The following is a 20,625-nucleotide window of genomic DNA, read 5'->3' on the forward strand; positions in this document are numbered from 1 at the left end:
TTGTGTATATTGATGTACTACATGTTGTTGTGTTGAGGTGTGATAACGTACTGGCAAACAAGCAGTCCATCATTCTTACTGGGTGCCATCACATACAGCAATGGAGCTCTTACAATTCCATCTGATGGTGTTTACTATATTTATACACAACTGTGGTTAAGTGCCAAAAGTGGCAGTTACGTTCAACCTTACATCAGAGTAAATGGCAATCATGTTTTGCTGATTTCAAGCTACCATTTTCAGGGTAGAAGCAAATCCAAGCACAGTAGTGTACTTCAGCTGCTGAAAAAAGGTGATAGCGTTGACATATATGGTGGAGGATATCAACACTACATGGGCTCTACTCGTTCAGTTTTTGGTATTTTTAAGATCAACTAGAAGCATGTTGTTGAGAATGAGAATGTCAATTAATTAAGTGATAAGTGTGAGTGTCAAATGACTCTCCATGTGATCATGTTTAATAGTAATTGTAGTTGTAACTGTGTATGTTGGACTGTAGTGTGACCATTCAACCCTAATTTTCGTTTGTTTCATTTCTGTTTAGTTCCATTTCTATATTATTAGCAATAAATATTCATCTCTTTGTCTCATCTCTTGAATAGAAACAGAAAGACAAACTACTTGCTCAGTAGACCAAAGAGGAGAAAATTATTTAACTTGAACTCAACTACTACCTACCTAATTAATATACATACTTTTTAATGAGTCAGACACAGTGTACCCAGTAGTTGCAACTCTTGAGTCCATAGGATACAACAGAGTTCCACCTATTTCAATTTGATAGCAACAGACTATTTCAATGACAAGCTCTGATCCCTGCAGTGTGTATCATCCAAGGTCAGAAATGGGCATTTTAAATTTGGTGGAGATCTGATGTGCCGTTCACACACACACACACACACACACACACACACACACACACACACACACACACACACACACACACACACACACACACATGCACAAAGGTTCTAAATGTTGATATGTATGCTGTATACAGTTCATATCAGTAATTTAGTTACACAGACTAAAATGTTTTAGATCAAATCTTACCTTGTGATATCTGATAATCTCATAGATTGAAATTCTAAAATAAAATTCAAAAACTTGGAACTAGAAGACTGAAATTGTGCATGTGCTCAATACAAAATTAATTTAAAGCACCTTGTAAGGTTTTGTGTATTAAATACTAAAACCCTCTTTGACGTCTCATAGTAGAATGTGTACACTGAAATATTCACATCCGGGTATGCAACTTTCCTTTCCCTGCTCACGCACGTGACTCATCTGTCTTGCCACATTATTGCATTCGCACGTCTGTAAGCGTTCTGTTCGATCCTTGAAAGGAAGGTATGTCTACGTCAGAGTTAATAGAAGAAGAACTCAGGGCGAGTAACGAATAGATGAAATTGCGCCTTTTCTGTGTATATACGCGACGCCTTCATTGCTACTCAATCTCACGTTTGTTTGAATGTTAAGACGTCTCGACGGTTACTTTCGATTGAGATCAGTTTGTGCAGCGTATTTGCAGTTCTAGCGTTTGTGTTGCGTCTTCTCTTCTCGCGTCGAACGCGCTCAGTGAAAACCAGGCGGCGGAAAATAGTAAAGGAAAGCGTATCTTTCTTTATTCAGTCAGAAATGCGTTACAGAGTTCTTAATTAATCAAAACGGTTGTGCATATATACGGGAGTTTGTAAGCATTGGGCTAGTTTGAGGACACGTAACCCGTGAATGTTTTAATTTATTATTAATGTCAGATTATATGTTTTTATCTAGACTTTTTGTTAACAGATGGATATCAAGAAAGAGATCAGTGGTAAGCATTGTAATATTGCAAATGATGATGTTTTAGGTCATTTTGAGCTGTGTGTGTGTGTGTGTGTGTGTGTGTGTGTGTGTGTGTGTGTGTGTGTGTGTGTGTGTGTGTGTGTGTGTGTGTGAGTGTGTGTGTATAGCTCAGTTGGTTTGACAGTAACCGAGTTATCCAATAGAGTTACCAGTGTGGACATGTCACGTATGATGAAGTGTATGCTTGCTTGTGTCTGTTGTATTTACTGTGTGACTTACTTTTGTTTGTTTGTACTTACAGTCCTGGGGCAATGTTACTTACATCAATCCAAGTATGTTGCCATAGTATTGCTGGAGGAGTGCTTGGCGTTACAACAGAAATACCCTTCAGCTAATGCTGTCAAAGTGGCAAATAGTAAGTGTTGTGTGTGAGTAAGTGTTGTTTTGTCAACTTATTTGACAAGAGGATATGATGCTTCTATTGCCATCAGTATGTCTGTCTTTCTCTTGTATCTCTCCCTGCTTGTGTATGATGCATGCTTGTATGTGTGACAGTGAGACTGGCTGGTGACTGCTAGTGTTATTGCACATGCTTACACTGTGTATGTTTTATAGCTACTGTAAACCAAGAAATGTTTGGTGGCCATTTGCTTTGGGTAATTTTGGTATGGCCTAAGAAGTACCTAAATTAAATGTCTACCTAAATTTTGTGAAAGTTGTCAAACCTCTGGACCCTCTGCTGTGCCAGTGGACTCAACAGCAATTGCAATGTCTGTGAACATGGTAATTATTTCAATTATTATCTAAAGCTAAGTGCTGTCCACTAGTGATTTGCACGCCAGTTCTTGCAACTGAAACTAAAACTAATAAATGATAGAGATATTACTTAACAATCTTCAAGAAACAAAGATGAGAGTATTGGAACATCAATTGCCTTTCTAGAAGATCAGTGATCGATGTATACTACGTAGTGTGCTCTTACTATTGTGTTGTAAAAATGCGTAAATGTAGTTCTAGTGCACTGTGCATCCAGTCAGGAGTCTCAAGCTTCCGAGGAGTTTGACCAAAAATAGATTGTACCAAATTTTCCGAAGGTATTGCGCCGCCGAAAGTTTCTGGTTTACAGTACACAACAATGGCAGTGTGCAGAGTATGTGCTCTAGAAAGCTCTCGTTTTATCAGTTGTCATGGACAGACTGGAACAGTGCCTGTGGTTGCATGTGAGAAAGAATTCATCTCTCAATACTGCATTGAAATATATTAGACATTGATTGTTGTATTGCAACTTAATTACCAAGAAAAAAGTTGTTGTGTCTTAATTCTTACTTTTATTGTTATTTTAGCTATGAGGCTGTTTGGTAGCTGTTTTATGGAACAAAACAAACTGTCTGTAGCAGAAAGATTATTGAGAGGTTCTGTTGATACAAGAAAATCCTGCTCTTCCGGAAGGTCATCCTGATCTTGAACGTGGTGTGTGTTCATTGTCTGATACGATTGTAAGACATTTCACTCTTCATACTGAAACAATTCTACTCAGCTCACGTTGATTCAGTGTGTTGTCTATATATTAATATCATCATTAATTGTTTATCTTGTTCAGGTCAGTTAACACTTGCTCAGTGTCTGCACCATCAAGGTAAAGTATGTGAATCAATCAAGCTGACGAAGGAGTGTGTCAGGATCTATAAATCATCTTTTCATCTTGAACATCGTTATGTGGCTGCAGGTTAATTTCTTGTTTTTCGTTTGATTTCAACTTTATGTGAATTGTGAGCATGACATGCTGATTATTATTTGCTCACGTTGATACTGCAGTATGAATTAATCAGTCATAATTGTCACTGTTGGTTACAAGCTGTTGTTGTTCTCAGCTGTTAGTCAACTTGGATATTATTTACTGGTAGCTGGACATTTGGATGAAAGCGAAAAACATTTGGAGAATCTCTTGCTATAGTCAGACATTCACTACACAAGAAACATCCTGATACAGCAATTTGTATGTCTAAATGTTCTATAGTAAATGTTGAATCAGTATGTTTGTGAATCAGTGTGTCTTGATTTGTACAGCATTGAAAGGGTTGCAGAATGTCTGATGAGAAAAGGGAAGAACATTGAAGCGGAAAAACTTCTCTTTGAAGCTGTCAACATTGAAGCAGTTTGGCTCCATGAAAATCATTCCAACAAAATCTACAGTCAGAATTTGTATGAGAAACTCAAATGGTCATTGTGGCGAGATGTTGTAGAAGTGCAGTATCCAACTGAATATCTGTGAGTCAATCGTTTGATCACGATCATTCTTTCACATTTGATGTTGAAGCAAATGTTTCTTGTCCTAATTGTTTAGTGCTTCCTATACTTGTTGAATACAAATGACAAGGCGAAGTGGTGGAGTTTTACCTCACACTGAAAGCAGTTCACAAACTATCCACAGCAGCTGATTTGCCAAATTCCTGTTACCTTCTCACTCTCCTTCTCTTCCAGATGAAGAACAGGAAGCATCCTACTTTTGTAGCGAAGAGGGTCTACATTCTTGTGGCTTCACATCTTTATCAACAGCACAAAGGGATAGTACTTCATCACAAAGTTTGTTATTTACTTTTGAATCATTTAAGTTTGTTACACAATTGTTTGTGTATAATAACATTTAGGATCAATATTACAACAACCTGCCAATGTACACACTGTCAATCAATGTGCTGTTTGTCCCAGTTATACCGTATTCCCTCACATAAAGGCGCATGCGCTTATAAGTGAGAAAGCGCATTTTTTCTTGCCGAAGAAAACGCTTTTTAAAACTCATTTATAAGCGCATGCGCTTGTATAAAATTTTTTGTTTAATTTTTGTATTTGCTAATGCATCAGTAAACATACAGTGAGAACAGGTCCTAGTCGTTTTCATCAGTTTCTAAAAGTGTCTCTTCATCGCTATCAGTGCACGTGCTAGTGTCCGACTCCGAGTCGCTAGACTGCGATAATTCTTCACTAACATCTTCTCCACCCAACATTGCAGCCAGTCGACTGTGCAGCATAACATCGCTTTCGGCGGAACTTCGCACAATGCCACCTCTGCACGACTTTTCGATGGACTCCGTACTGCTTTGCTGTTTTTGAAACATTTCCGTCGTTTACTTTCAGAGAGTCGAGAAGCTGACGCTTAAATTCAAGGAAATAGGACTTGCGATGCATGTCGCGTGTACAGATGCTGTCCGAACACGATTATCCCTCGCCTAAAAGCGCATGCGCTTGTACTCGAGGTATAGGCGCATGCGCTTATTCAGTTCACTTATAAGCGCACGTGCCTTTATGTGAGGGAATACGATAGCAAAGTTCAAGTAAGAATGTTTGTTGGTTGTAATTAATTAATTAAGTCTCAGCATTGGCATAGAGCTTATAGTATTGGTGTGTGTGTGTGTGTGTGTGTGTGTGTGTGTGTGTGTGTGTGTGTGTGTGTGCGCGTGCGTGCGTGTGCACTTGTGCCCCGGCACCATCAGTGCACCGGTGTAGCGTTGGGGGAGGGGGACTGGGGGAGGTTATAGCCCCCAAACATTTTAGGCGTGTCACTCCCTTTCAGGCAGAACTATAATCTTAAGTTACTAAACAGTGACGGTTCGCTTAATCTCAGAGTAGTATGGTGACGATTGATGACGCTAATTTTTGACCATATTTCTTTGACAATACACATCATCATTTTAATATCATAAAACCCGTGCTGAGAAGTCGTGGACACGTAAAGTGCACATGACCATCATGCACTTATTTGAGGCATTTGCTACGCTATCTGGCATTGGCACAGTCAAAGAAGACCACATCAAAAAGGCATGCAGAAGCCTATCCATCAATTATTTTTCAAATAAGTCTAGTTAAGGTCGACAACCTGATTGACCAGAGAATGGAATCTCCTGCAGCTTCGCTATATAGCTACCTAATGATTTTCTTGCACTCCACGGTACTTTCTCCACATGTTATTCTAGCTAAACTCTATAGCTATAGTCCTATATTGCTTGCTATATTACGAAATGCTAAAATTGGTCAACGCTGTTTGTACTGCATTGGTCTTCTAGATTCTATTGTCATCGAGATGCCATTTCATTTGACGATCGCAGCGAGCCATGAAAACCTTTTTGGCACGGACTGTAACAGTATTTCCACTTTATACCCACACTGATAGCACTCAGTCTCGCAGTCTATTTGTAACCTAAAATTTATACTATTTACTTAGATGTCTACAAACTGCGAGCTGAAAATTTAGAAAACTGGAAAATAAGCGTGGCTTTGCATGTGAGAAATGGGCGTGGTTTGTGGTCTAATTTATCTTCAAACTTGAGGACCACCCTATACCGGTGATCAGTGTATGTAATTACAGTACATTTAGTATTAATTATTGCACCACAGACTTAATGGCGTGGTAATTAGCCTAGGAAACAACTCATACCACTGTAGGCTGTATGTTACCTTAGTAGACTAAGAGATACTATCAATTTTATCACTTCAGACTGCAGGTAACTAGGACCACATATTCAAATACGAGAACAATACAGTAGAACGCCACTTATCCGAACGCGTCGGGACCGGAGGGTGTTCGGATAACTGATTTGTTTGTATAACTGATCATGACCATTGGGATTCCGAGGCTAAAATCCCGTCCTCATACTCTGACCTTCAAAATGGCGACATCAACATATGTACACCGCTGGTCTTCAGTAGACCGTCTAACCTTGTTCGAAAAGCTTGCATAATTGCAGCTTATCAGCTATGGACAGGACCACACGCTTCCTCTTCGGCTTCCTTTTAGTCGTTGGAGTAGTCGGAGTGTCCATGTTGCCCCCTCACGATCACGTGATATGGTCACGTGCTACGATCACGTGATAACTTTAGGTGTTCGGATAACCGGCATGCTCGGATAAGTGGTGTTCGGATAAGTGGCATTCTACTGTACTATTAAAAAATAATACAAGAGATTGTATGTGACTCAAGAGTTCTTATTTCTTTATTTTGTCTGTTTGTTCCTTTTTGACATTTCTGTTGTATTTTCTTTCTCAGGAGAGAAGCTCATTGCTAGTTCGTCCTCTTGTTGGAAGTGAAGTTCCTTACACAGGATGTACTTTCCGGTACATAGATACTACAGGTCAGACAGTTGAAGAAGTTCCAGGAGAAAGGCTGGATAGTCGTACAATAGAAACTGTTACTCCTGGTAAGTTACATACGTTTGACATGATAGTCATGTGTTTACGTTGATTGTTGTATGTAGCTTGGCCACATGCTGATCGAGTGGAGATACACATATTTTCCTCAGATGGTCAAACTCGTCTCGGATATTTTGTACACGTTTTCATTGACCCCGTCTGCAAAGGTGTTACCTGATTGTGAGGGTGACAGCAGCATGCTACCAGGAGTAGTAGATCAAGGAACAGAGAAAGGTATAAATTTGCACAAAACAATTTTTGTTGTTCTGTTAGTTGTTGCTGCAAAGTTGGTGGTTGATTTCAATTAGAACTGTGCAGTCATACTGTTCATCATTTAAATGTATGTTGATGTGTTTATTACATTTTCTAGAACATCCTTCAGTTCGACCAGTCTGTGTTGCGAAGACGAGGAGATTGTCAAGTTAGAGACTTGCAAGCAATTGTATCTGATTTACAGTTTCTTGAGGTAAATACAGTCACGATTCCAGATGATTGTTGGATTTGTATAGTTCAACTGTGGATTGATGATAAATGGAGTAAAAGTCACGTTTTATGTTTATTATCTCTCTTTGTTATAGGTTGGCGTGGCTGTCAGAAGTCATTGGTATGAGATTGATATTCGTCTTGGAGTCGTAAAGATTGTCCCCCCCCCCCCCGTAACTTGGCTGCTTGCCTCATACATGTCTTCTCACTGTGGAGAAAACGAGAGCAGAAGGCAACTATTGCAATACTCCTGGAAGCATGCAGCCAAGCAAGTGTCGGTGCATGCATCAGAGAAAGCAGTGAAGAAGGCACTAAATCAAAAGTGAAATTGGATGGAATTACGTACACTCAAGGACTCGAATTTCAGTTAAGTTTTTTGCATTTTTCTATTGTATCTAGAATGATGTCATTGACTCAAGGATTTCCTAATTGTTGCTAGTAACATATCCATCTACTGTATCACACTGACTGGCTTTACCCTGAAGTCAGTCTCATGCCATCCGTGGGCGAGTGCATAATCATACACAATTCAAGCTAAATCTATCTATTTTAGACAGAGTGAGAGCCCATCAGTATGTAGTAATGAGACGTCACCCCATCTGATAAACATTTATTTGATAATATCAAGTATGTTTGGGTTTGTATTTACAGTATTTTGGGTTATGTGAACTGGGAATTGTGTGTGTGTGTGTGTGTGTGTGTGTGTGTGTGTGTGTGTGTGTGTGTGTGTGTGTGTGTGTGTACATGCCGGCGCGCACTCTGGGAAGAAGTTCATTACTGAGCTGGCTACCTTTCATTATCAGCTTCCACCAGTGACTTCCGCATCAACAGTGGGCTTAATTAATTATCAGGTAATCAGAAAGAATCTTCAGAAATCACACGTGGTGACATCAGTCTTACTACTAAAAACGACTTTGATGTCCGCTCTAGTCATATGCGCTTAGCATGTCCTACCTCCCTTGACGTGAGGGCGTGATTACTTATTACCCGAGGCCCGGATGTCCAGGCTCAGGGTATAGTAGTCGTTTGACTTGCGACCGCACGACCATATCTATACTCGATTAGCGATCAATAGACGAGAAGTGCTGTCATTACCGACCAATAGACGAACGTCATGTCATCATAAGACTCCACCTCTGTGACGTGCATGTTTTCCTACCACCAATCAGACGTCTAGTGAACGCGCGCGTTACTCCAGCACGTAAGGCGAAGATGCCCTTTAACATTTGGCTTTTTCCACAGTGTTTCTGCATAGAGTAGTTCTGCAGCTTGCCAGCTTGAATTTTCGGTGTGCGTGGCTAATTATTGTTAGAAAAGTCAGAGCAAACAGAGACGCCTAATCATTTGCACGTGCATGTTTTCTCACATTAATAATGTTTATGGCTCTTGTCACCTCATTACGACAACCTATGCCTATTTAGCTGTGGGCATAAATGATTGCGGTTACACGATGATAGCTAAATACGGTAGGCGTAACCACCACGTGAGGGGATTTTTCAATGGTGTCATTCATGAGCGTTCGTGCCTCCCAATTTTCAGCTGCCATACGTACACTGTACACATACATGTCTTAGCATGTCGTGTGCATGTACACCAGCCGAGGGTTTAGCACTGTAGTACTTCTCTATTCATTATATTTAGGCATCCTAGGCATCGATGTCGACTACTAAAGAGGTATTTAGTCCCCCGCAATGCAGGAGAGTCATTGGAGTCGGAGAACTTCAAATGCCCTTTCTTGCCGGAGGTACAGTATGATGGCGGGTACAGCGTAGAGTGTGCATGGCTACGCGAGATTACAGAAAGCGAGTTAATTAATCTAATTAGTACACCGAGTTTCTGCACCATTGCACCGCACTATACGCTACATCTACAGACCGGAACGTCGCTAGATAGACGACTCGTTTCATCGAGTATGTGTACTTTGGTCACGACGTGTCGTTTTCTAGTTAGCTAATCACCCACTCAAGTCACGGTATTGTGCATACTAAACAGATCAGGTGCACATACACCCACGCAATTTCTACCCATAAATGAGGGATCGCGACGCGTTGTGTCATTGTGTTTTCTGATTGCAGAGCGACATGAACATTATCGTCTTCGTTGCAATTGTTTGCTGCTTTCTCCGCGTCCGGTATGTAGAATTAATTAAATGATAATTAACTTTCCGTTTATTTTAATTAACTTAACGTTGTTGTTTGTAGATCATTAACTCCTAAAACTGGAGACTCTACTAACTCTGAAGATCCAGAAGTTCAAGTCTGTCAACCGCTAAAGTCTTATCTCAAACGAACTCAGGTAATTTTATGTCCACAATTTCATTCCGTCGTTCTATCAACTTTATTAAATGTACTTACTGTATCAAGATGGTGCGTCTTGACAACGTGTCTGGCATTGGCGGAAAAGGAGAGAAAGTAATCTAAAAATTGCAATTTGATCTTCTAAATAGTTTACTAAATTTGATGTCAATTTTAACAGGGAAGTCCAGGGAAAAAAGTAAATAATTGTGTTAATGGACTGAAAAGCCTAGAAATTTACGTAAAGACACACAACTGCAGGGTCCAAGAGGCCCCCAAGGCATTAGAGGATCAAAGGGAGAAATCGGTATACAAGGTCCAGTAGGTCCTAGGGTAAGCATGCACCGGCCTTTGATGTTGGTAAGATGTAAGATTTAATGTGAGTTTGCTACCATATTAGGGTGATGGTGGATTACCCGGAGCAAAGGGAGAAGCCGGACCACAAGGTCGTCCCGGTCCAGAGGTGAATGAGATTTGCATGTTGTGATTGTTGGTGTCGTTTTTGTATTTGAGTGTGTGTTAGGTGAGTGAAGATGTGTTGAAACGCTATTTTTCTCCAGTCAAGGGACTGGCAGAGAGGGTAGGGATGGTTATTGTATGGTGAGATGGTGTTTGTAGTGCATGTAGAGCATGTGCTCGTTTGGTAGATGAAAGAACTGGAGGATTGGAAAGAAGAGGTAGACAAGCAAAGAGAGGTGAAGTGAGTAGTGTTGTGTGGGACTGATTGTTGATGGTTGTTGCAGTGGACAAAGAATGAGAGTAGAGTGACTGTTGCAGCACATCTTGTAGGATCATCAAACAGTTGGTATACTATATCAGGTGAGTGTTTTGTTGTTGTATGTTGTTGTGTATATTGATGTACTACATGTTGTTGTGTTGAGGTGTGATAACCTACTGGCAAACAAGCAGTCCATCATTCTTACTGGGTGCCATCACATACAGCAATGGAGCTCTTACAATTCCATCTGATGGTGTTTACTATATTTATACACATCTGTGGTTAAATGACTATAGTGGCTATGCCATTTATCCTTACATCAGAGTAAATGGCAATCGTGTTTTGTACATTCAAAGCTACCATCATCATAGTAAAAACAAATCCAAGCACGGTGGTCTACTTCAGCAGCTGAAAAAAGGTGATAGCGTTGACATATATGGTGGAGGATATCGACACTTCATGGGCTCTACTTTTCAGTTTTTGGTATTTTTAAGATCGACTAGAAGCATGTTGTTGAGAATGAGAATGTCAATTAATTAAGTGATAAGTGTGAGTGTCAAATGACTCTCCATGTGATCATGTTTAATAGTAATTGTAGTTGTGACTGTGTATGTTGGACTGTAGTGTGACCATTCAACCCTAATTTTTGTTTGTTGTTTCACTTCTGTGTAGTTCCATTTCTATATTATTAGCAATAAATGTTCATTGAATCCTACTGTCAGGCCATGACCCAACTGGTTTTCAATACAGCCAACATGCTGTCCACAATACAAAAGGTCTTTGCGACCAGTGAAGTTCGAGGTTATGCATGCAGGAGTTGCATAGTATCCAATAGTTTACCTAGAGACAAGATTTGCGTGTTGACACTGTTGTCTCAACATAATCGATATACTCCCTTGGAGATCCTTTGTCACATCTCTGGTGGTGCAAATGTCTCATTGACCACGCCCTACTAACGCGCGTTAGGGCAGACCGGTTTTCGATTCATTCCTATGGCCCTGAAAACAAACTGATAGATGAACTACTTGCTCAATCTAAGTTGAACTCAAATAACTGCATACTTTACTAAATGTGTCAGAGTGTGTACGTACAGTGTAGATATATGTCTACAAAGGCTTAGTAGTCGTTCTGTAAGTATTTAGATAATCATACTTATGGATCTACTTCGTGTATTGTCCTGGTTCCTTCTAACATCTCCTGACAACGTATGTATTCCTGGCCAGGGCTCATTAATTAATACACAAATTTTTACAAGAGCATCGCTTGTAATATTTGTTGACGAAGGCAAAAAAGCCATATACCATGATAATCATATGATAACCTATACTTACAGCATGTACATACTAGCTAACTTGTCTTTTCATTGCTGGGCATAGTGCATACAGTACTAACTCCTGGCTGTTAGGCAATACAACAAAACAAAACGCCAGATATCTCGTTTCATACAAAATACAATGTGCACTACAATTGCTCATTTCAACATCACAAAATGTAAATATAAATGTTATAGCTACTGATCACACAAGTCTAGATACAAAATAAATTAGTAATCAAAACATCAATATTACCATCCTTGTACTGGCAATAAGTCGTGTTTTCTTGGTTCTGCAGTCAACACTTCACCTGATCGAGTGAGCACAAAGTTGTAGTCCCTCAGATTTCCAATGCTTCTGCAACCTTTTGTCCAGATTTTCTGTGGTAATCTAATCTCCGTCATCCTACAATGCCACACACTGACAATAAATAATGAAAACTTATTGCCTGAAGTGGTGTTGTGTGTGTGTGTGTGTGTGTGTGTGTGTGTGTGTGTGTGTGTGTGTGTGCGTGTGTGTGTGTCTGTACGTTTGCAGCAACTCATGAAGTTTACTAAGTCTCTCCAAATGTCTTTCTTCTTCTTCTGGACAACTTCCTGTTTCCTTGTTTCTACTGATAACTTTCTGCTCTAAAAAAGCAAGCACATAAACATCACAGAGGCGCCGGAAGCAAACGAACACTGGTATGGCCTAACGCGCGCTAAAGGGAGTGGCTACTCACGTGATTAGATAAACTCACAGGTTTGAATTGTCGTGACATCTGTCATGACTGGTCAACACAGTCAAGACGTCACAAGACAAGACCTTTCAAGCATTTTAACTAGAGCATCAAGAATCACACACTACAGGGCTGGGCTGCTGATAAGAAGAAAATATTAATTACTTAATTAGCTATATTATTAGACCGGAAGTTTGCGGCAAACAGCCTCTGGCAGAAGCACACATTTTGAAAACTGGTCCAACCAAGACTGGGCCAGCCGGACCAGCTCCGGCACCCCTGCATCAGCCAACTCAGAGGACATCTCAACAGCAACTGCCCATTCCATTCACTCTGTTCAAACAAAACTCAGAAATTTTGTTGTAAAAGTTGATGCGTTACTATGACTAAGTACATACAGCTACACTATTAATGCTGATGCTTTGACCTGAAGCATTAGTTATTCTCATCTGTTGAAGTGTGCTGCTTGCATTTTTCCAATAGTTAACATACACATTATACTCCAGAAGAACAACACCTTGGTCAATAGCTACAGACAACAGATACATCATACTTGCCAATAATAGTCGACTTCCTACATGTAGAGCTGCTCAAACAAACTGTAATTGCGATCTCATTTGCATCGTAAAAGTTCAATGTTCTTATATAGTTCAACAAACTCATGAAGTTGTCAAACTGTATACTAAATATGATTAGCACATACAACACTATATCCAATAAAGAAGCACTAAAGTGCTAAAGCTAAAACCCGTGGCTGTTATCCAGTTGTTCCATTGCTTATTAGTTCTACACCAGTCTAATATAGACTGTAATTGTTCTCAATAATTATTTTCTGTAACTAACAACCTATGTGGAGTAGCTAATACCACCCACATCTGTCTATCAACCCACCCATATCCGGCTAGTCATCCAGTCGTCAAGCTGGCCGGCCTGTGCTACTGTAACCTTAGCGCATGCGCACCTTGAGTTAACCAGCCAAACAATTTTATTGATGTCCATAAACACAGCTGTAATAAGAGTGATAGTAGCATCCTAAACCACAAACTGTAGAGTTATAGTGTGGCCAGTCCACTCTTCAGAAAGTAAACTTAGATATTTCACTTACTGTTGTTTTAGGTGTCAGGGGCAGTGGAGCAACTCGCAAGTTGGGAGCGGGCTTGAAAGGACACCAGACTACATGAACTACGAGGGTAATGTTTGCTTACAAAAATAGAGGTTGTACTAAAAGTTGGGGTGACCGACACCCCTCAGACCCATCTTCACCCCTGGACCCCCTACTCCAACCCCCACTCCTACTCCCACCCTATGGATCCACCCCCATAGACCCACTTCACCCACATTTACCGGCCCATCACACCCCACGTACCGGCCCATCCCACATCCATGGACCCATCCCACCTCATAGACGCATCCATCCCCATAGACCCATTTTACCCCCATGGACCCATCCCGCCCTATGGACCCATTCCACCCCATTAACCCATCCCGCCCCCATGGACCCATCCCACCCCATAGCCCCATCCATCCCCATAGACCCATTTTACCCCATAGACCCATTTTACCCCATGGACCCATCCTGCCCAATGAACCCATTCCACCCATAGACCCATCCCACCAATGGACCCATTCCACCCATGAACCCATCCCGCCCCATGGACCCATCCCACCCATGGACCCATCCCACCCATGGACCCATCCCACCCATGGACCCATCCCGCCCCATTGACCCATCACATCCAATGGACCCATCCCGCCCCATTGACCCACCCCACCGATGGACCCATCCCGCCCCCATGGACCCAACCCACCCAATGGACCCATCCCGCCCCATGGACCCATCCTACCCAAGGACCCATCCCACCCCCATGGACCCATCCCACCCCCATGGACCCATCCCACCCCCATGGACCCATCCCACCCCATGGACCCATCCCACCCCCATGGACCCATCCCACCCCCATGGACCCATCCCACCCCATGGACCCATCCCGCCCCCATGGACCCATCACGCCCCCATGGACCCATCACGCCCCCATGGACCCATCCCACCCCCATGGATACACCCGGAGGTGTAGAGATATATGTCTAATTTTACTGCAGCATAGACTTAGTACATATTGACTTGTATAAACAATTTACATGCATACTAACTTGCAATATGCTCTGGAGGATTCAGACGCTCCATTTCCGGGTAGGCAAGTAGATAGTAATTCAGAACTCAACAAACATAACAACAAATAGAATGCAACACGACGTCTATTCTTCGGCAGCCGGTATTCTTAATTCTCAATAGCCCTTGCAGTCAAACTGTTCTCTCAAGTCCCGTATAAGAATTACAACGGAGCATGCGCATTTTGTATGTGCTTTTGTCAAGATGATCATGTGAAGAGAAGGACACCGGAAACATTAGCGATGGCTGAAGACAAGTATTTATGTAAACACTTTTTTTTAAATAGAAAGGACGTTGAGCATGCAGTTGTTTCGTACGAACTTGGATGGGCTTAGCAGACATTTCACGTGTAAACCCTTGCAAGATAGACTGTTCACCGGGCTGCGCGTACAGACACGTACATAATTTGTGAGTTGACTACTGTACACAGCTCAGGGATTCGGGAAGTGTGCTTGGCTTGTTTGGAACTTCGAGGCGGAACACACACATTGTCAGATCTAGAGCTGTTGTCACGGGGATTTGTGCACCCGGTGATTTGTGCACCCTCGCGCTTTGCTCGCGATTCCAGACCGTCGACTCGATGCTCCAGACCTCATGTCGGGTACACATATCACCGGTCATGATGCAAAGCTGCTGGTGATTTCGGACCCCGGTGATTTGTGTACCCTTGTGCTTTCCTCGCTGTCCCAAACCGTGACAACGTTTCGAGCAATTGATATTACTGAATACTCGTCTCTAGGCGTCGTTTTGTGAGTGAAGTCTAGTACGTAACCAATCAATCGGTTGACCAGCCTGACGTTGTTGATGTACGAAGGAGATTCACTCCAACATTAGTTGGAGACGATTGCAGACTCAGCTGCAAGCATAGATGGGTCTACAAGCCTGCAGTTCTCAACTTGCAACTGGGGATCGCTGTAGGAGCATTGATGTGCACGCGTGTATGCCAACTAGAGACTTATGGACGACCTGGTCATGTGTACACACGGACGGACGGAAATCTTAACACAGCTGGCAATTTAAGGTAAGTCTAGAGAAGATATCGTTGTCAAATGTTTAATTAAGGTCCTAGATTCTGACTTAGTTCACAGTTTCAACTTTGTATATTTAAAGTTGATGTATTAATTGAACAAATTAATACTGAAGCTGTGTATAGCAAGACATTTATCTACATTTAGCGCAAATCCAAGGCTCACTACCTGACATTGTGACACATCTGTCATGATACAAGTTTTCACAGACGTAACACTCTACCATCTTGCCATGTGTCTTTGGCAACAAACACGTGCAGTGCAAAGTAATATAAAAGTGACTTCTGTCACATGTTTCCAATGGCTTGTCTTCTTCCATTGGAAAAGGTGAGAGCTCCTCTCGATCCAAACAGTAAATCAGATGTTGTCGCATTTTGGAAATATCAAAATGCATGATGGTTACATCATCTCCTAGAGCTGCATCAAATGCATATGCTATTGCAAATAGCCCGCAATCTTTACCATTTTGTTGCTGTTGCACTGGCATTTGTTCTACCATGAGAATGTTGTCTTTGTGAGCCAATTGATATATTTGTGCCAGCTGTGTTTCCATACAAGGAGACAAGTGTAGGCCAGCATTGCTGTCGTATAGTCGTACTTGTTTGCCAAAGCAGGTTGAAGTCACCCAATGATGACTTCCTGTAAAATGAATCTGAATAGCTGTACAAAAATGCATTTGTTATTATTACAAACCACATGAATGCTTATAATATTATTTTGATAATATTACACTATTAGTGTAGTGTGGTGTAGTTTGGTGTAGTGTGGTGTTGTGTGTGTGGTGTTGTGTGTGTGTGTGTGTGTGTGTGTGTGTGTGTGTGTGTGTGTGCACGTGTATGTGTGCAGGTGTGTGTGTGTGTGTGTGTGTGTGTGTGTGTGTGTGTGTGTGTGTGTGTGTGTGTGCGCGTGTGCATGCATGTGTGTGTGTGTGTGTGTGTGTGTGTGTGTGTGTGTGTGTGTGTGTGTGTGTGTGTGTGTCATGTCAGTGAGAGGGGTATTTATTTCATACCATCACTTGTTACGTGAGCGAATCCGTAAGTCTGGCAAAAGAGTGTTGACTCTAGTCCACTGATGTAGGGAAACTGCTTTAATAGAAGCTGATGAGCAGCATGCATGTGCTTGTCAGTTAGAAAGCCGTCGGCACACTTGCCTTGTATAATACATTTATCAGTTTCATTGAGATCCAGACCATGTACCCACTGCAAAAGAAAATTTTATAACAAATCTTCTGGTTATTGTGGCAAATTCAGTTGACTTACTCTTTGTGAACTCTCGGCAGCTGATGTTAGACTAGACAATGTTTGAGGCATACTTGCTCTCTTATTAACTACCTCAAACAAACTTCTTCCTTTACTGTTATACAGCTTTCTCATATCATATACCCACAGACATAGGTCATCAAGTTGAGAGCTGCTGATGCTGACGTACACGTTTTGATATCGAGACACCCTTGGCAATGAGAGTGCTTTGTCAGTTTCCCAGACCTTAATTAAGTCCACGTCTAGTAGTAATTGCAATTCTTGAGTTATTTCAGCTTTTGCAAAATCATTGAACTCTTGATGAACAACAGGATTTACTAGCACAAAATCACTAACTCGTTTTAATGTTGGCTTTTTCTCATACGTTCGACAGTCTAGCCACAGAGCCACGTCTACATTGACACTAAGCCAACATTCTTCAACAGAGCTTGTATGTTCAGCAAGCTGCAAAACACAAAGTACATGCAGTAACCATAACATAACTAATCAATATGTGCCAGTAGCTAGATGTAAGCATACCTCTCTCTCGTCGTCTTCTTCAGCTTTCCAAGCCTCCCATATTGCTCCTGTGCGCCACAGCCGTAACAGACTTTGATCAAATAGCTGACGTTCTAAATCTGAGAAATTTGGCTTGCTGTTGCCCTTAATCCTAGTAGCAGCTGATTCATCATCTTTGCTTGTCACATTTGCCAATTCAGAAGACTTCTGTGGTGTATTGTAGATCTTCAGCTGACTAATATTAACTTTGCGCTTCATTGTTGAATTAGTTTTGATGCAACAAAGGACACAGCCACCAGATGCAGTCATTTCTATAACTCTGTATGGTCCAAGCCAGGTGTCTTCCATCTTATGACCTTTCGTTGTCCTTTTTAGCATATTTAATCGCAAAACAGTCTGTCCAACCTGGATAGAGTTTACTACAGCTCCTTTTCTTTTTCTGTATTGTTGTTTCTGTCTTTCCTGACTGTTTTCAATGTTTTGTTTCTCATTTCCTTTAGATGATGTACTGCTTGCTGCACATCACCCAACTGACTGACAGAAGTGATCTCACTGTTTTCAGCTTCTAAAGGAAACCTAGCTTCTCGTCCATGCATTAAAAAGAAAGGAGTGAACTTGGTGGACTCTTGAACACTGGTTCGAATAGCAAAGAGAACTGGGTCAAGGAGTTCATCCCAGTCTTCTTCATGCTCTATTACCAATTTTTCAAGGCATCTATGTAGTCACAATACTCTAATTGCAATAGAACTACACTTATCTTCTTATATTGTTTATCTTACTTTCTAATTGTTTGATTTGTTCTTTCATCTAGTCCGTTAGACTGAGGATGATAAGCAGCTGTTATTCTTTGCCTGACATTGAATTGACAATGGAGTACCTTGCACACCTGTTGAAGCAAACACAGTATAAACATCCAACTAGTGGTACATACACGTACAGGTGAAGCATAGTTTACATTGGACATACATGATTTAATTAACAAGCACATAGGACATATCTCATACAACCTGGTTGACAAACTCTCTGCCTTGATCAGTGATAATATCGTTTGGTGCTCCATGCCTACAGTAGGCAGTGTACAAAGCCCTGGCCACTGTAACAGCAGTTTTGTCTGATATGGGGAAAGCTTCAACCCATTTACTGAAATAGCATGTCATTGTTAGTATGTATTGGTTTCCTTGACTTGTCATTGTCAGCGGTCCCATGAGATCAATTCCAACTAGACTCCACACTTCTGAACGAACAGGAATAGGGTGGAGTTCGTTTGACTGCAATTTGAGAACAGAATTCGTCCTCTGGCACCTATCACATTTCCTTATCTAAACAACATTAATTGTGCTAGTTAAATTATTTTACAAGATTAGTAACAAAAAAATTTCTACCTGATTTGCGATATCAATGTACTGGTTTGGCCAGTAGTATCTGCTCCTTATTTTGTCAGTGGTTTTAGTTCTTCCCAGATGACCGCCAATTGGATTTACGTGACACTCCTACATCAATCAACAGAGTGATTCTTCACTCATATACATAGCTATTTCAAGTAACTGCAACTAATTTTTATTATGATGCACTAGCCTGAAAGGCACGATCTTGCTCATTTTTGCTACCAAGTGCCAGTCTGAGTAAACCTGGAGTCTTTGTGTAGTACAACCTTCCATCTTGAACTGTAAAATCTTTTGCTCTTCTTCTAAATGACTTTCGTTTCCTGCTTGGAATATCAGTGTAGTTTGTCCCTCCAGAGACTAGGAACTCTTTGTATGAGTTCACAATGTTTTCCGACCATTGTTCTGCTGAAGTTACATTATCTACTTCCTACCACATCATTAGAGTAATTGTAACGTTGCAATTGTTTAGAGCATTTCTCCAATACTAATGCATGGAGATGTCAATGCTATCTTACTGTAGCTTCTACGTCTGACTCTGCATCCGTCAACTCTGCATTGTCCATATGGCTCTATCACGCGCGTCCAGACTGAGACAACTTATTACAAGCCAAATAAAAGCATATTAGTACGAAATCGTAGATACAGCTACAACTCTAGAGTAGATCAACTGTAGCTAACCAAAGAATCAATTCTACGTGCTATGAAACACAACTGCTCGCGACTGTAGACACTCAACTGCACAACTGCAACAACCTGCATCTGAATCCAGCGCTAGAGCTGTGTCTCTAAATATATAGTGTACCCTCGGCATGTCATTATCCGATTGAGTCATATGTGACTGTGATCACAGTCATCCGGTTGAGTCACAGTCACCATCCGGCAGTTCTAGGAGTCAGTCATCATCCGATTGAGTCACAGTCATCATACATCCGGCTTCTTCGATTCAGTCAACATCCGGCTTCTTCGATTCAGTCAACATCCGGCTTCTTCATGGTCATCTTCCGGCCACGGGTGCAACTGTCACGAGATATTCGTTCTCTAGCTAAATGCAGATGTACAATAGATGATCGGGAACAGAGAGTACTTTAGTTTGCATTACGATCGCGAGTCCTGTAGCTTGAAAGCGGTCTGGGACGGCGAGGAAAGCACAAGGGTACACAAATCACCGGGGTCCGAAATCACCAGCAGCTTTGCATCATGACCGGTGATATGTGTACCCAACATGAGGTCTGGAGCATCGAGTCGACGGTCTGGAATCGCGAGCAAAGCGCGAGGGTGCACAAATCACCGGGTGCACAAAGCGAATTTTTTTTTTGGGCCCACTTTCTTTAGTACCCGGATAAACGTCCCGTATAAGCTGTAATCTGCACGTGCCATAAGCCTGTCCTTCACGTGCGGCTCTACGTAATCCGTGCCAAATCCAGTCAAAAGTGCGTTTAGTCCCGCCTGTTTCTTTCGCGACATGTTTGCCAAGTTTTCGAGCTCTTTTCTTACGACATTCAAGGGCAGGTTAGATAGTGAAGCCATACTTATGCACACGTACATGAGACTCAATCTGCACTCCATCACGTGTCTACTTCTTTTTCAATGCATCTAGGTCCGCTAGACACCTAAACAGGCAAGACTGTACGAGACTGACCTTTCCCAATGTGAGTCCAGAGAAGGGCCAGCTCATCACTGTGCGCAAAGCCACTCACTTTAGGGACCCACACAGTAGCCCAATGATGCCCTGCCTGCAGAAATCTGGCTGGAAGAATCAATGAGCAGGCTGGAGACAACACTCAAGCC

The 20,625-nt window shown here is 41.6% G+C and overlaps 3 protein-coding genes and 1 long non-coding RNA gene across 7 annotated transcripts in view; 2 read left to right on the forward strand and 2 right to left on the reverse strand.

Moving 5' to 3' along the window:
- The window catches only part of LOC134183213 (collectin-12-like), a 15,018-nt gene extending 14,428 nt beyond the window's left edge, over positions 1-590 (forward strand). Inside the window, exon 12 of the mRNA XM_062650701.1 lies at positions 38-590. Within this exon, the coding sequence (XP_062506685.1) occupies positions 38-378 (341 nt within the window). The 3' untranslated portion in view covers positions 379-590. The remainder of the gene's footprint in view (positions 1-37) is intronic.
- Positions 591-1,271: 681 nt separating this feature from the next.
- LOC134193986 (complement C1q and tumor necrosis factor-related protein 9-like) lies at positions 1,272-11,175 on the forward strand. Of its 4 annotated transcripts, XM_062662886.1 has the most exons (22): positions 1,272-1,350; positions 1,777-1,816; positions 2,090-2,203; positions 3,132-3,284; positions 3,389-3,514; positions 3,660-3,784; positions 3,856-4,056; positions 4,133-4,371; positions 6,829-6,979; positions 7,037-7,205; positions 7,342-7,437; positions 7,550-7,820; positions 9,530-9,585; positions 9,656-9,749; positions 9,818-9,865; positions 9,930-9,947; positions 10,010-10,081; positions 10,149-10,211; positions 10,272-10,328; positions 10,396-10,425; positions 10,492-10,567; positions 10,630-11,175. In XM_062662886.1, the coding sequence occupies exons 13-22, from the start codon at positions 9,536-9,538 to the stop codon at positions 11,004-11,006; spliced, it is 885 nt and encodes a 294-aa protein (XP_062518870.1). In that variant the 5' UTR covers positions 1,272-1,350; positions 1,777-1,816; positions 2,090-2,203; positions 3,132-3,284; positions 3,389-3,514; positions 3,660-3,784; positions 3,856-4,056; positions 4,133-4,371; positions 6,829-6,979; positions 7,037-7,205; positions 7,342-7,437; positions 7,550-7,820; positions 9,530-9,535; the 3' UTR covers positions 11,007-11,175. The 4 variants fall into 4 exon arrangements, with proteins under 4 accessions (XP_062518870.1, XP_062518853.1, XP_062518861.1 ...); XM_062662869.1 differs by lacking the exon at positions 1,272-1,350 and having other exon boundaries at positions 1,724-1,816; XM_062662877.1 differs by lacking the exon at positions 1,272-1,350 and having other exon boundaries at positions 1,724-1,816; positions 3,132-3,258.
- Positions 11,176-11,897: 722 nt separating this feature from the next.
- LOC134197012 (uncharacterized) lies at positions 11,898-14,804 on the reverse strand. The gene is made up of 3 exons (XR_009972588.1): positions 14,649-14,804; positions 12,334-12,408; positions 11,898-12,184 (listed from the first exon to the last, which is right to left on the reverse strand). It is a non-coding gene; the product is annotated as an uncharacterized LOC134197012 (long non-coding RNA).
- Positions 14,805-15,442: 638 nt separating this feature from the next.
- Positions 15,443-19,400, reverse strand: LOC134181751 (uncharacterized). The gene is made up of 11 exons (XM_062649052.1): positions 19,353-19,400; positions 19,028-19,264; positions 18,835-18,942; positions 18,460-18,771; positions 18,232-18,338; positions 17,920-18,166; positions 17,474-17,857; positions 16,955-17,398; positions 16,705-16,894; positions 16,192-16,355; positions 15,443-15,523 (listed from the first exon to the last, which is right to left on the reverse strand). Exons 1-11 carry the CDS (start codon positions 19,398-19,400, stop codon positions 15,443-15,445), a joined length of 2,322 nt encoding a protein of 773 aa, XP_062505036.1.
- Positions 19,401-20,625: the final 1,225 nt, after the last annotated feature.

Source organism: Corticium candelabrum, chromosome 1 (genome assembly GCF_963422355.1).
Source record: "Corticium candelabrum chromosome 1, ooCorCand1.1, whole genome shotgun sequence".
Lineage (NCBI taxonomy): Eukaryota > Metazoa > Porifera > Homoscleromorpha > Homosclerophorida > Plakinidae > Corticium > Corticium candelabrum.